Below are 15,864 nucleotides of genomic sequence, written 5' to 3'. Positions count from 1 at the left end.
GCTCATCTCGTTTTATTGGCCGAGGGAGCTGGTGTACAGCTTCCGGGTCATGTGGCCAGCATGACTAAGCTGCTTCTGGCGAAGCAGAGCAGCGCACGGAAACGCCGTTTACCTTCCTGCCGGAGCAGTACCTATTTATCTACTTGCACTTCGTGCTTTCAAACTGCTAGGTTGGCAGGAGCAGGGACCGAGCAACGGGAGCTCACCCTGTCGCGAAGATTCAAACCGCCGACCTTCTGATCAGCAAGCCCTAGGCTCAGTGGTTTAGACCACAGCGCCACCCGCATCCCAAAGTTGGTATAGTGGTACCTCTAGTTGCAGACTTAGTGTGTTTCAGGGTGCCATTCACACCCCGAAAAGTCCACAACTAGAGTGCCTCTTCTGCGTATGTGCATTGCGCGATTGAGCGCTTCTGTGAGTGCGTGGGCGTCAAACCCAAAAGTAAACACTTCCGGGTTTTCCACATTCGTAAGCTGAAAGTCCGAAACAAGAGCAGAATGCAACATGAGGTATGACTGTATATAAATGTCAAAAATAAATAAATGTCAAAAATAAATATTTGACCTCTAGACTTTCTGCATTCAAAGCAGTGCTGTCTAGCTGAGTTTCAGCCCCTTCAGCTTGTTATTAGGTACACTGGAGAAGAATTCACTTTCTGGGAGTTGTGCAGCTATAATATATGATTGTGCCATATATTGTTGAGAACAGAGAGGAGGAAGAAGGTGTCTTTAAAAAACTACCGTAATTACTACCCCTTTTCTTTCACTTGTAAAGAAGGAAGTCTCTAGCCGTGATACTGTGATGTTGAAAGTGATGCTAAAAACAGCAGAGCCATAGCAATTAGTTACAACTTTTAGCAACTGAAAACCAGAGAAAGAATTGCTTTACCATCACTGTCGCAGCATTCTAGTATTGAGGGATCTTCACGAATGACAGCCGTCAAAGTGTTGATATCCCCATTAGCTGCTGCTTGATATACCAGAGTCAAGTCGAATTCTTCTGCCGAATCGCCTGTGGGAATAAAAGCAGCAGGGAAAACAAAATATTTTGTTTTTGTCTTTGTTGGTGGTGGGGTTGGAAGAAGATCGATGGCAAGGTTAAACACAGCCCTCACATTAAAGACAGTCACATAGAAGACGGAAGAAAAACATCATTTCACAACGCAGGAGCAAATCCTAACATAAAAGGGCAGGCAGGCATTTTGCTGTTCCAATCCAAACGTCTTCAATGCACTTTTGTGATGACGGAAGCTGCAGATCATGATCTAGATTGTTAAGATTATGATTTGCACTTATAAGTTACTTTTTATACAAAAAGACCTCAAAACATTTCTATTTCAGCAGGCCTATTCAGACACATGCTTTTTTAAATAAGTTTTTAAAAAATAATTATTTCATTGTGATTAATTGCTTTTAGATATTTTAAACTGTTTTAAAATATTGCTATATTTTATTTTTAACTATTTTTCTATCATAGAAGTGTTTGCCACCATGGGCACCTTGGTGAGAAGGGTGGGGTATAAATGCAGCAAATAATAATAAATGCAGTTAGGCAAGGCCTTTTCAGTTGTGACATCTTTGGTGTAAACAGGTGTCGAGAACCTTTGGCCCTCCAGATGTTGCTGATGTTATGTACTGAAGTTCTCACTCTGGGCCAGCAGGGGGATACTGTAGATAGTTATGCAAATAATAGATCAAAAGTGACGTTCAGTGATTGGATAGTTTTAGAAAGTTGTTACAGTTACATTGTACTGGAGCTCTATATAAGCAGGCTGATTGGACCCTTCAGTTCAGTTCTGTCCTGGCCTTTGAATAAACAAGAGCTGTTTGAAGAATCACTGTGTCGTCTGATATGTTCACCCACAACTTAACAGCTGAACTACAATTTCTATCATCCCTGGCCATTGGCCATGCAGGCTGGGACTGTTGGGTGGGAGTCATGATTCAGCAACATCTGAAAGGGCGCAGGATCCCCATGCCTGGCATAGAGGCCCTGTGTGCTCTACCTGGCTTGTGGGGAAAAGGTGGAGGTGTTTTTCTCCCCAGAACTTTTAGAATCTGAGAGTTTAATATATTTTTAATGCTGGTTCTGCTGGTATTAGTATTAGTTTAGTATTGCTAAAGGGACGTGGGTGCACTGTGGTCTAAACCACAGAGCCTAGGGCTTGCCGATCAGAAGGTTGGCAGTTCAAATCCCCACAACGGGGTGAGTTCCCGTTGCTTGGTCCTTGCTCCTGTCAACCTAGCAGTTCAAAAGCCCGTCAAAGAGCAAGTAGATAAATAGGTACCGCTCCGGCGGGAAGGTAAACGGCATTTCTGTGTGCTGCTCTGGTTTGCCAGAAGTGGCTTAGTCATGCTGGCCACATGACCCGGAAGCTGCACGCTGGCTCCCTCGGCCAATAAAGCGAGATGAGCGCCACAACCCCAGAGTTGTCTGCGACTGGACCTGATGGCCAGGGGTCCCTTTACCTTTACCTAGTATTGCTATATATGCTTTCAATGTGCTTTAATTTTTAAACAAGTTACACATTTTTAAAAGATTCTTTTTTGGTTCTTAGCCATCAAAGGGGGGCCCCTGCCAACACACACACACACACACACACACACACACACCCGATTAAAATATGTACATACATACATATTTAGAGGGGGTTAATCTCTTGGGATTTGGCAGTACATTGGTGCAGTTATGGTACTGTATAACACAGTCTCCACTTCATCTTCAATTCTCCAAAGCAGCACAGGCCCTGGGTGAACACCTGGAACCCCCTGGAATCTTGCTACCGCTTGGCAAAGACTGGGGGTGGTGCCCAATTTCCGTAACAATATATTACCCCATGCTATATGCCTGCGCTTTCATCTTGCAGGGCTTCACTGGCCTGTGCAGAAGAGGAAGCACAGCGGGAGGGAAGTGTAACAGCCTGTGGTTTAGTCAGTCTGTGATTTCTACGTAAGAGGAATCCACAATAAGGCTGCTGCTCAGCACTTGCTGATGTCTCAAAGGCATCGAAGCCTGAAACGAGTTTATGCCAATCCCCTCCCTCCTCTCACATCGATTTGCATGATTGCAGCCAACAGCAGTAACTGTCAAGTAGAGGAGGCGCTTTTCTTTCTGGTAAGCAGAAAGGTAGCCTAGCAACTAATGGTCCTTTGACTCAGATGAAACTATTCATACGTGCTGTGGCCTTTGGTCAGTGCTCAAGAAATCACATGTTCTGTGCCGCTGATATTTAGAGTGGGATAAGACATTCGTGGGATAAAGGTCCGTATAGTAAAAGCTATGGTTTTCCCAGTAGTGATGTATGGAAATGAAAGCTGGACCATAAGGAAGGCTGATCGCCAAAAAATTGATGCTTTTGAATTATGGTGCTGGAGGAGACTCTTGAGAGTCCCATGGACTGCAAGAAGATCAAACCGATCCATTCTGAAGGAAATCAGCCCTGAGTGCTCACTGGAAGGACAGATCCTGAAACTGAGGCTCCAATACTTTGGCCACCTCATGAGAAGAGAAGACTCCCTGGAAAAGACCCTGATGCTGGGAAAGATGGAGGGCACAAGGAGAAGGGGACGACAGAGGACGAGATGGTTGGACAGTGTTCTCGAAGCTACCAGCATGAGTTTGACCAAACTGCGGGAGGCAGTGGAGGACAGAAGTGCCTGGAGTGCTCTGGTCCATGGGGTCACGAAGAGTCGGACACGACTAAACGACTAGACAACAACAACAACAACAACAAGACATTCGCATATGTAAAAGCCCTCTTCAGACCATTTTCATCTGTTGGAGGCGCAAGGGGAGAAGGAGGAAGTGGGACCATGCTGCTGGCGCCATCCCTTGCCATATGCCTGCTCAGCACAACATCTGCAAAGGGGTCCCTACTCTAGAGCAGCTTCATGCCTGTAGGAGTTCTGTGTGATAAGAGACCCCTGATTATGTGGCATGCACAGAGCTACAAACTTCAAAGCATCCCTTTTTAGATACACTGAACATGCACATGTTTATAGAATGGAGCCAGAGGCCCATGTGCTGTCATGGGCAGTGCTAGCCACAGTCCCCCAGTTATTTTTTATTGATTTTCCAGATTATTACAAATCATTACTGAGTTAATTCAACTTAAAACCATTTCCAAAACCGGTTTCCCACTCTTGTTACAAGGCCAGACCCTTCCTGTCCAGAAATGGCCATAGTTGGTGCACCAGCTATAGCTGGCAAAAGGCACTCCTATACCCTGAGGGTATCTGAGTGACAGAGATAGAGCCAAACTCCATATCTGTTATGTCCAGAGTGCCGTCTCACCCGGATCATGTGCCAGTGTCCCAGACACAAAAACAACCAACCCACAGTGCCTCCATCTCCCCAGGGTTCAAGTTTAGTTTATGGGCCTTCCTCTGCTACAGCCAGACAACGGTCCAGATCACGTACAGCCTCTTTCTCCTGATTCAGATTTTAAGGGGAAGTGGAGCTATGTGTCATTAGCATGCTGATGACATTTTGTCTCAGAAGTCTGAATGACTGCACCCAGTGGCTTCACATGGATGGACAGGGTCAACAACATAGAGATGTTAGATTAGGGACAAATTTGCACCCTGTGGTACACTATAGCACAGACACTGTGGAGCTGAAACACAATCTCCTAGTGCTACTCTCTGGACATGACCCTTAGTGGAACCACTGTTAAACAGTGACCCCAATACACATCCCACAGAGGTGGTCCATGAGGATGCCATGCTCAGTGGTATCAAAAGCCGCTGAGTGACTGAGAAACAGAGCTATCCCATTCTTGATAGAAGTCATGTATCAGGGTGACCAAGGCTAGTTCACTCCCAGAACTGAACCCAGATTGAAAAGGATCTACAGACTTCATATTCTCCAGGAACTCCTGTAGTGTCTTACCCATCCCTCTGTCCACCACCTTACCCAAGATGCAGACAGGTAGGTGGGCATATACAGGAATGGATGCATTACCTCCTGTTTAAGGGCAGTAGGCAACCCATTGCCACGTAAAGACACATTCCCCACACTCTGGGTCCATCCAATCAACCTTTGGTGTCACAGCCCCTTCCCAAGCCCTGAAAAAAACACATCTTGTAAGGCCATGATCACATGAGGGTCACGTGACTCATATGGGAGCCTGCTCCCCGGAAGATGGATGTCCCAGTTTTTTTGCATGTCCCAGTTGGAGGGTATGAGAACCATGTTTGCCACCTGGAGCTACTTGGAGAAAAAGGCAGGATATTAACACAATAAATAAATAAATAACTAGTAAAGGTAAAGGGACCCCTGACCATTAGGTCCAGTTGTGACCGACTCTGGGGTTGCGGTGCTCATCTCGCTTTATTGGCCAAGGGAACCGGTGTACAGCTTCCGGGTCATGTGGCCAGCATGACTAAGCCGCTTCTGGCGAACCAGAGCAGCACACGGAAACACCATTTACCTTCCCACCAGAGCGGTACCTATTCATCTACTTGCTCTTTGACGGGCTTTTGAACTGCTAGGTTGACAGGAGCAAGGACCAAGCAACGGGAGCTCACCCCGTTGTGGGGATTTGAACTGCCACCTTCTGATCGGCAAGCCCTAGGCTCTGTGGTTTAGACCACAGTGCCCCCACGTCCCTTTAGCAATACTAAACTAATACTAATACCAGCAGAACCAGCATTAAACCCACAGTGCCACCCGCGTCCCAAACATAAATAAGTAGACAAACGTTTGCACCTGACCTGGCAGGGCTCCCTGCTGATGGACACCCCTTTTCAGGTGCTCTAGGGGAGAGGAGTACCATTTAGATTTCCCACAATGCACTGCAGTGATACTGCATCAGGGCACTGGAGGGTCCAAGCTACCACAGTGTTCACCAGAGCAGCTTTGTAGCTGCTTACCTCTGCTCCCCTCCTGCCACCAGCCTCCTGAGCAAGGGGGTGGGGAGCTCTGAGAAGGGAGCCGGCCTACCAGAAGATACCACCCTTCAATCTGGAGCTGGCCCTGTCACTCCCATTCATTCATAATAATGTCCAATAACAGCCTCCCTCCCATGCATACAACTGCACGTTTGGGGCTCTGGATTTCAAGAAGAAAGACTCTCTCACACACAGCTGCAGGCGCAGGTTTTAATTTATGCCTGTCCATGAACATCCAAAGGTAAAATGCTTGCATTCCCCCCCCCCCTTCTCCTTTTCCTCTCAGTATTCCCATAGCATCCAAAAGTCTGGGATACTTCTGTGGAAGGGGACGGAAAGCAGGCAAACTGCATGTCATTATCTTCTGGTGCATGATGAACATGTGATATCCAAATGCTGGGTAGCCTGGCAGAAACTGTCGAATACTGGGGGCAATTGGGACTGCCAGTGGTGTAATGAGGACAATGGAGGACAGTGGGAGTGCAACGGGTTGCTCCCTATTGTCTGCCTTGTCTCTGAATACAAAGTGCGGAGACACACAGGCAAAAGCTAGTCCTCACGTGCAGCTTTGCAGAGGTGTGGGCATTGATAAAAGCAATAAATTGATTAATTCGTAAAATGAGAGGTGCTAATTCTAATTCAAAGGGACACGGGTGGCGCTGTGGGTTAAACCACAGAGCCTAGGACTTGCTGATCAGAAGGTTGGCGGTTTGAATCCCCGCAACGGGGTGAGCTCCCGTTGCTCAGTCCCTGCTCCTGCCAACCTAGCAGTTTGAAAGCACGCCAGTGCAAGTAGATAAATAGGTACCGCTCCGGTGGGCAGGTAAATGGCGCTTCCGTGCGCTGCTCTGGTTTGCCAGAAGTGGTTTAGTCATGCTGGCCACATGACCCAGAAGCTGTATGCCGGCTCCTTTGGCCAATAAAGCGAGATGAGCGTCGCAACCCCATAGTCGGTCACGACTGGACCTAATGGTCAGGGGTCCCTTTACCTTTACCTAATTCTATCATTGCCCTAAATTTCAAATGTATAGAAGCCTCAGTGAGGCGCAGCATGCCCTCTGCACATCCTCAGAGGCACTTTCCAGGACCCAGAGTTATCTTCCCCCCTCTCCTTCCCATGTGATGAAGATGCAAAGTTCTAGTGATCTGATGGCTTTAGGCACAGATGAGATAAATTCATGAAGCTCAGGTACGTCAGTGGCTATTAGCCCCATTAGCTGGGAAATGAGCTTCTTTATTCCAAGACTATTAGACACTCCTTTTTCCAAGATGCTGGGAACCAAAGGATTCTCCATCATTCTCTGCTTCTCCTGATTGTGTATGCTGGGTGCTGCTGGAGACGAGAGAGTGCCTGACTGCATAGACCTTCGGTCTGATACAGCAGTTCTTATGCTTTTATGCATACTCTGTCTCCATTCACATTCATGACGTGGGCAGATCCACATACTCAAAGGAAACCTTTCATGGCTTTGCTCCCTTGGTCAAATTAATTAGAGAAGCTTTTGTGGGTAGAGGAGCTCTGCATGCCCATCTCAGTGACCAGAGTGGATTAGAATGACTATCCTTTGCTTTAAAATTAATAGATAGTGCAGAGACTTCAGCACGGAAAACTGGTCTATAGATAAAAGAGTACAACTGTTTTGACATGGCAAAGAAACTGAGCAGACAGAATTCATTCTCTAACATTATGCTTGTGCCCTTTCATGAAGTCATAGAGCCAAGATGCTTTTCAATATGGGCCTGATTCTGCTTTCCTAGCAAACATGTACAACTTGCAGGTGCAGACACAAGACCAGAGGACAATCATCAACACCTTGTTCTTTGGTTCTTGTTGTTTGGTGCAATATCAATGCCTGACATGATTTCAGATCATTTGGTGGGTACAAAAGTCATATGAAAAGTTACTGAAATTTTGGAATCGGGCACTTAGAATAAAAAATCATAGAGTAAATTAAATTGAAATCCAAGAAATAAAATTCTTCCATCACACTACAGAGCAAGTGATTTAATTTCTGTAGTAACTTTTCCTGGATAAAATGCACCTTTGCTTATCGGATTGGAATATACAATTGGACATTTGTAGTTTGTCAGTATCCATGCCATCAATTTAAGGATTTGTTGAAAGATGAGAGCATTGCCAGCCACTGAATTTTCAGTGGCTTGCACTTAATTCATATTTTATTTAAACCAAGAAGCCTAATTAGTTAGGTTTTTACAAAACCCAGAAAGCAGATAAACTAGCTGCAAAAGTAGAAATCTCCTGTCGAATATGAGGAAAATGTCAAACACAGTCAGTTTTCTCCATAGAACTTACCTCTTTTGGTTAACCATTTCCATACTGTAGCATACTGAAATGGCTGCCTTTAAAACAAACTGAAATAGACCCCCCTTTTAAAACCAACATGTGAATATAGTCGAATTGAACAGTTTGACATGAAATTCACATGGTCTAAGAATTCCCACATGTAACATGAAACGTTCTGTCTGATGTGAATGAGAATGCAACAGCAACAGGCATATGAGCATGAATGAATATTAGCATTAACAACAAACAGCTTACCTTTCTGTTGATCAAATACTGATGAAGTACTAAAATCCATGGTTGCCTATTGCATTTCCCCCCTCACCTCTGCAATCGCCGTAGCAATAGCCCATATATCACACCAGTAAACAACGCATTCAATGATTGCTGCCGCCAGTCTTCCTTTCTGGATTAAATTTGCTTTATGGCTGCAGCTTATCAGAAAGGCAACCACACTTCAGTCATGTACGAAGAACAATATCTTCCATCTGTAAAAGACCCTAATCAAAATGTTGATTGGAAATGACCTAAGGTACCACCATTTCACAGGGAAAATAAACCATCTTTCATCCTGTGTCTGAGAAGGGCACTGCTGAGAATGCAGCGTCAGCTGCAAGAATGCCGTGCTTAAACTGAAGTCTCCGCAGATGAATGAGAATCCATCGCGCCAGACAGAGCATGTGCAAAGCTTGCGGTGCCGTTTGCAAGCTGATGTTCTCATTACTCAGGTGAAACAGCATGTACTGGGGCAAAAAGAGTCAACACTCTCTCTCTGAATATTGCAAGGGTATATACCCTGCTGCCCATTAACAATACCCCTCTCCCCCAACTCTAAACACTGAGCAACCTGGGTTAATCAGCCCACCATCTTATGCATATTCACTTGGGAAAAGCCCATTAGGTATATTTAGAATGGCAGTCTTTATATTATGTTAAACATGCATTGTTTAATATACAGTGGTACCTTAGGTTAAGTACTTAATTCGTTCCGGAGGTCCGTTCTTAACCTGAAACTGTTCTTAACCTGAAGAACGACTTTAGCTAATGGGGCCTCCTCCTGCTGCTGCGCTGCCGGAGCACAATTTCTGTTCTCATCCTGAAGCAAAGTTCTTAACCTGAAGCACTATTTCTGGGTTAGCGGAGTCTGTAACCTGAAGCGTATGTAACCTGAAGCGTATGTAACCTGAAGTGGAACCACATTCAACTACTCTGATACCATCATGAGAACAAATCATAATGCAGTCACAATAAAAAGGATGGCTGGAGGAGTCTTGCACCTGTTCTTTAATGAGCATTCATTCCGCTTTGTTTACAGAACAGTTACTGGACAATCAGCATTCATCCTGATTTGTCTGTGGGGTGTTTACATGTCTTCATCACACTTCTCAATGAATCTCCCTACCACTGGTTGTGACTGGCCTTTGTTGTCCTTTCTTGTTCCTAGCACATGCCTCACCAAACCCCAAACCTCCTTCCTGTCACCTCACAACCCTCCCTGTCACCTTGGTATGAGCATCAGTGAGGTGTCCAACTGTCCCTATTTTCCAGGGACAGTCACAGATTTACAGACGTTTCTGATTTAATCCCAGAATGTGACACTTTTCCTTAGGATGTCCCTATTTTCATTGGAGAAATGTTGGTGGGTAAGGAGTTATGTGACGCCCCCGAGCCAAAAAGATAAGCAACTATACAATCTTTAGAAGACATCTGAAGTCAGCCCTGTATAGGGAAGGTTTTTATATATATATATTTAGCATTTTATGTGTGTTGGAAGCCACCCAGAGTGGCTGGGGCAACCTAGTCAGATGGGCAGAATATCAACAACAACACTGAATAGGACATCTGTATTTTCATTGGAGAAATGTTGGAGGGGCGCAGGCCTTTTCTGCAATGGCTCCCAACTTGTGGAATGCTCTTCCTAGCGAGGCTCGCCTGGTGATTGATTGATTGATTGAGTGTTTAATTTCTATACCGCTTAGTATATTAAAAAGATCTCTAAGCAGTATACAAAAAACAAAATAAACAAACAAACAAACCTGAAGCAACAGCAGACAACTTTAAATATTACAATAACACACAGTTACATATAGAAATGTTACATTAATGTATTTAAATATATAAATCAATATCAATTCCTTTTCCTTCTGACGCACCCTCCCTCTCAGCCTCCAGGTTCTCACCCAGGCTCCAAACAAACTCTCAGCTCACCCGCAAAATCTCACAGTGAGAAGAGTTTCTGGAAACAGTGGACATCACCCTAGTCTCTCACTCTATGCTTTTTGTGTCTCTATGTGGTAAACTGCCCTGTGATCGTCAAATGAAAGGTGGCACTGAAATTAAAGAAAGCTAAATAGACAATACTGAGTTTGGTGGGCCAGTCGCCTGACTCAATATAAGACAGGTGTCTATGTTTCTATGTGGGGCCCAGGACAGATGTAAATGTGGGCTTCAATGCCAGGATGCTGGCAGATTGTGTGGATTACAAAGGAAAAACAAGTACTCAGTTTCCATTGATTCTGGAATAAAAATGGTGCATGTACTTAGGATGGGTGTATGGAGCCAGGCAGTGATCCTTGGATGAAGATTGGAGCGCTTCGAGTATGTCTCCATCTTCATCTATGAAAAGCTGGAGAGCATAATTTAGTAATCCTCACAAATGCAGTAGCAATGTATTAACATAACTTGCCTTTGAATCTCAGAATGAGGAACTCTGAGTGTAATGGGCTTTATGAAAAGCGTTTCACTTACCACTTTAAAAAAGAAAATGTTGCATAGGTTGTTGTCTTTTTAAAAATCCTTTGTATTTTTTCTAGAGGGAAAAAGCCTATTAAAAGAGTGAGGGTTTTTTTTGGTTTGCAGTAGGGGGCTGAGTGAGTTGGATCACGACTAAGCACTATTCATTTAAATAGAACTAAAGCATGATTTAATCTTGATAGCATGTCACGTATTGCCCTCAGTGTTGCAGGCCTTCACACAGCTTGGCTTTCTTGTCTCTTTACTGCTGGCTATCTACCTTGGCACTAGGTTTTGTTTTGTTTCTGTCTTTGAAGAGTTAGCAGTCTTGTGACATCACCTGCGCACCCCTCCACCCCTGTGTGAGCCTCACAAACTGAGATGCTGTTGCCCTGGCAACCCTAAGTGATGTCATGAGTGACTTACTCCCCCCTCCAACCCATTTATGTAGTACTAAATAATGAACCTGCTTTGCAAAACCACTTGGAAATAAAGGGTGAAATGCCACATGAAGCAGTTGTGAAACACAAGCCATTCATTTCCCCCTCCACCTTTTTCCTGCCTGGATCGCTTCAGTCCCTTTCCCGGAAGCAGCCTGGAATCTTCTCCTGAATGTTTTGCCGTCTTACAAGTGATGTGCAGTGCAGCAGCAGCAGTCCCTGAGTCACCTGCAAAACCCTCTGCCCTTCTTCTAGGCTAGGAACACAGAATGCTGCTTTAATGCTGGGCAGACTGCTGGTCTATCTAGTGCACTGTCACACTCTGGCATCAGCTCTCCAGGTTTTCAGACAAGGAGTAATTTTTAAAATACCTTTCCTTATTTTTGGGAGGTGGTGCTTTGATGTGTTGGAGCTGAGAGTACCTCTTCAGCAGCGTAAGAAGTTAGAGAAGGAAGGGAATGAGAGTTAGAAGAGAGGAACGGGGATGGGGTGGGGGTGGGTTTGAATACACAAGAAGTGTTCCTGGGTGGAAAGAATGAGGTTTCTTCAGGGATTCTCAAAACCCCTGGTTGCTAAGGCAAAATGCCGCTGGTTTATATGCCCCAGGGGTGTGTGGTGGAGTTGAATGATTAAAACAAAAGCAAAGGGTAACAATCCCATTTTCCAGTCTTGTTTTAGGATGTGTATGCCTGGATTAAGAAGCCATATCAAAAGGAAAGCTAAAAAAATAGCAGTAACTGGGACCATACCGGTTAGTTACTTCCAAGCCAGGGGCTTACTTTTCCAATTTAACAAGCATTTCCAAGTAGGAGCAGAGGAAGCAAAAGGATTAAGTTGAAAACAAAGGGAATACCACAGATATGCTGACAGTATATAGGCAGTATTTCAGAGTTCATTTGGTTATGGCTCAGGCTACTCCGATGTCTTTCAGTGGCTGGAATTGCAGAATTGCAGCCTCCATGATATTCCCTGCACAGGTTATCCGTTTTCAAAAATAGTAACAGAGAGAGATGGGATGGGAACTGCGCCTATAACTATTTGATTGTTTTAGTCATTGTATATCCCGTTTCCTTTACCAGGTATCTGGTTAAATTGAAAAGTTTAATTGTTGTCCTCACTGCTATCTAATTTTATGATGGAGTTGTTCATCTATTTCTTGTATTTACTGGACTTTTTATGCCATTTAACTTTTTAAATTAATCTTTATTTTCATTTAGATTTTTGTTACAGTATTTGATTTCATTGCATTGTATTTGGTGCTAGTCCTACTCAGTGTAGTCCCATTGAAATTAATGGTCATGACTAACTTAGGTCCATTACTTTCAATGGGTCTACTGTGAGTAAATTTAGCTGGATTCATTCCATCTTCAGCAGCTCTGGGACTTGAAATATTCAGTGGTGATGAATGATGGATTACACTAATACTAACATTAATAATATTAAGAAGTGAGACTGGACAGTGACAGAATGAAAATCTCCTTTTGATTTGAAGCATTACATGGGAGAGATCATTGCTGCCTATCCCATGTCTTTGGGACACGTTGGGCTATCAATCTGAATGAAGGACATCAATCTCAAATTTTCAAAAATGGATTGGGATATATGCACCCGATACTTAGTTGTCTTGAATCAGAGACAATCTGCTTCTAAATGTTTCTGAAGAACACATAAAAATATATCAACCTTCAGTAAACAGAGTTAAAAAATTAAAGAGACTGTAGGGCATTCATCTATAATTTGTATATAGCAATTGAGTTTTCATTACACAGCTGGCATCTGGTCTCTCATCTGCAAGAGGAACAGGATCTGATTCCTCTTTGGATTTCACTTCCTAATTTTTCAACGATGCTTTGAAGAATGTTGAAAGGATGCATGTTCCCAGTTGATTTTCTAAGGTTTTGTAATCGTAGACAGTGTTGCAACACTCTCTTTAAGTGAACCACTGTGCTGGAGCTATGGGTAAGCAAACCAGAGAAGGCTTTGTCCCAAATAAGAAACGAAACAGAGCGAACAGCCAAAGTAGTTAGATCTTGACACTGTTTATGTGTATTAACTAATATGGAAAGTACCCTGCATAGCAAAGGGAACAAACATCTTATAGGATTGTTGCAGCAAGATTGTGTTATGCAAAATATTGGAGAAAAGGCTCAAATCCATTTATCATGGATGCTTCAGTTGAGACTCCTGAATAGCAGGGGGTTAAACTAGATCACCCTCAGGGTCCCTTCCAACTGTACAATTCTAAGATTAAGTCAGTCATAACAGAATGGAAAGCAAATCTGCTCCACTTCCCAGTGGGGAGGAGTTGCGGTGGACCACATGGCCACCCACTCCCCTCTGGGGGTGGGGGATGAAGTCCTGCATCACCCGGAGGTTTCTGGCGACGTCATTGTCCAGCCAGCCAATCTGCTGGCTGGGGAGGCGTGGCCGTGCCCCATTTAAACTGACACATGAGCTGGAGAGCTTCCTCTTGGCTCGCTTACTCAATCTCCCTCCCTCCCTAATTTTCAGGTTTCGACATTTCCATTGCTATGGACCTTAGTTGGTCGCCATTGAGGGGCCTGGTAGGAATGTTTCCACTCGGCAAATTGGCATGGGCCATTTGGTTTTCACCTACCTCGTAGCAATCATCACAACTTTGCAAGGTTAGGCGGTTAGGCATTGGTTGAACTTATGTTGAGGGAGGGTGTGTGTGGCCATCACATGCTCCTCCAAGCTTAAGGGTATTCCATTAAAGGAATCTGGGCGTGTGGATCTTGACTGAAGCCTGGGGTGGGGCTAGGGCCATGCCACGACCCCATTGGGAACCCTGGGGGAGCTTGAATTGGTTTGTAGTGACGGGGCTTCCCCTATCAATGGTTGATCCTTACAGGACTCCCTGCGTGATGGGCAGGAGTCTGATATAGTTGGGTCAATTCCAATGCCTAAGCCAATACTGCTCACATTCTGTAACCAATAAAGTTGTGGCCTAAATTTGCCCAATAACATTAACCTAATATCTGTCTCCTTGTTTCTTATTCATCAACAAGGGGGTGGTTTCAGGGTCTCGACACACAAAAAGGTATGAATTGGCAAAGCTTATAAGCTGTTTATGCTTACAAGCTGTGTAAAGGTTTGTTGTGAGCTATGTAAGATTAGACAGTAGACTAGAGGGACTAGGGTGAGTGGGGTGCAGATTGCACACTTCTGAACTAGAGAAACGGCAGTAAAGACATGCTTCTTGGAGACTATAAAGGCGACTATAAAGGGATGTGTGTGGCATTGTGGTCTAAACCACTGAGCCTCTTGGACTTGCCGATCAGAAGGTTGGTGGTTCAAATCCCTGCAATGGGGTGAATTCCTGTTGCTCAGTCCCGGCTCCTGCCAATCTAGCAGTTTGAAAGCACACCAGTGCAAGTAGATAAATAGGTACCGCTGTGGCGGGAAGGTAAATGGCATTTGCATTAACTCTGCTGTCTGTCACGGTGTTCTGTTGCACCAGAAGCGGTTTAGTCATGCTGGCCACATGACCCAGAAAGCTGTCTGTGGACAAATGCTGGCTCCCTCAGCCTGAAAGCGAGTTGAGCGCCACAACCCCATAGTCGCCTTTGACTAAACTTAGGGACTCCTTTACCTTTCTTACCTTGGAGACTATGCATACTAACAGGAGAATGTGCTTATTGGCAGGAGAATGTACAAATTGCAGTCATGATAGCTGCAATATGAAACGTTTACACACTGGAGGAAAATATATCTCACATTTTTATGTATGAAATAAAACCTGAATTAGAAAGATCACGAACTCCTGTCTGCTACTTGGCAATCACAGCCACACTAATATACTAGATAGCCAAACTGCTTTCTGTGGGGCAGAAATTACATCTCCACCAAGGAAGACCATCATAAAATAAAACCAAGAGTGTGGATAATGGAGTTTGCGCCTCTTGGCCTAATTGGCTAGATCTGCTTTCCTAAATCTCAGGCAAAACAAATGAGGAGAATTTTGGGATTATAGCTCATCCAAAAGAAGTCATTTGCATTCTTACTACCCCTGCAGACACAGTCTTCATGACTAGAAGCCACTGATGCTCTTCTTTTTTCCACCAGCCTTAGTTGTCAATGGACTTCAACCATGTAAATGTTTAGCTTTTGATTTCCTGGGGTGCTAATTTGCTCCACAGGAATAACTGGCCAATGGTTCTCATGCCTCACTTATCAATGGGATCCATGAAAGGCTTTGCTTCCATGCAAAAGTTGTGCCTGGGCTTTCCAGTTTAGTTTAGGTTGCAAATTTTGTTGCAAATTTTTGGAAATCACCACTACTGATTTGACAAGATTTTGCCTCAAAGTTTTTTTTTTTATATAATATTTTTTATTAGTTTTATGAAATACAGAAAAAAGAATAAAGAGCATATTATAAAAGTAGAGAAAGAAAGTTACAAATTTTCTTGTTCTTTTTTCCAAATCTACTGGACTTCCCCGCGTCCTCCCAACCCTGCATTCTCTGTGATACATTACA

The 15,864-nt window shown here is 44.2% G+C and overlaps 1 protein-coding gene across 1 annotated transcript in view; it reads right to left on the bottom strand.

Moving 5' to 3' along the window:
- The window catches only part of ANKRD55 (ankyrin repeat domain 55), a 39,697-nt gene extending 30,859 nt beyond the window's left edge, over nt 1–8,838 (bottom strand). Inside the window, exons 1-2 of the mRNA XM_083703792.1 lie at nt 8,452–8,838; nt 889–1,011 (exon numbers count right to left, since the gene is read on the bottom strand). Of these exons, the coding sequence (XP_083559918.1) occupies nt 889–1,011; nt 8,452–8,491 (163 nt within the window). The 5' untranslated portion in view covers nt 8,492–8,838. The remainder of the gene's footprint in view (nt 1–888; nt 1,012–8,451) is intronic.
- Between the last annotated feature and the right edge of the window lie 7,026 nt (nt 8,839–15,864).

Source organism: Podarcis gaigeae (genome assembly GCF_964106915.1).
Source record: "Podarcis gaigeae genome assembly, chromosome: 11".
Classification (NCBI taxonomy): Eukaryota; Metazoa; Chordata; class Lepidosauria; order Squamata; family Lacertidae; genus Podarcis; species Podarcis gaigeae.
The sequence above is the reverse complement of the archived record's forward strand: the minus strand, read 5'-3'. Positions and strand labels throughout refer to the sequence as shown.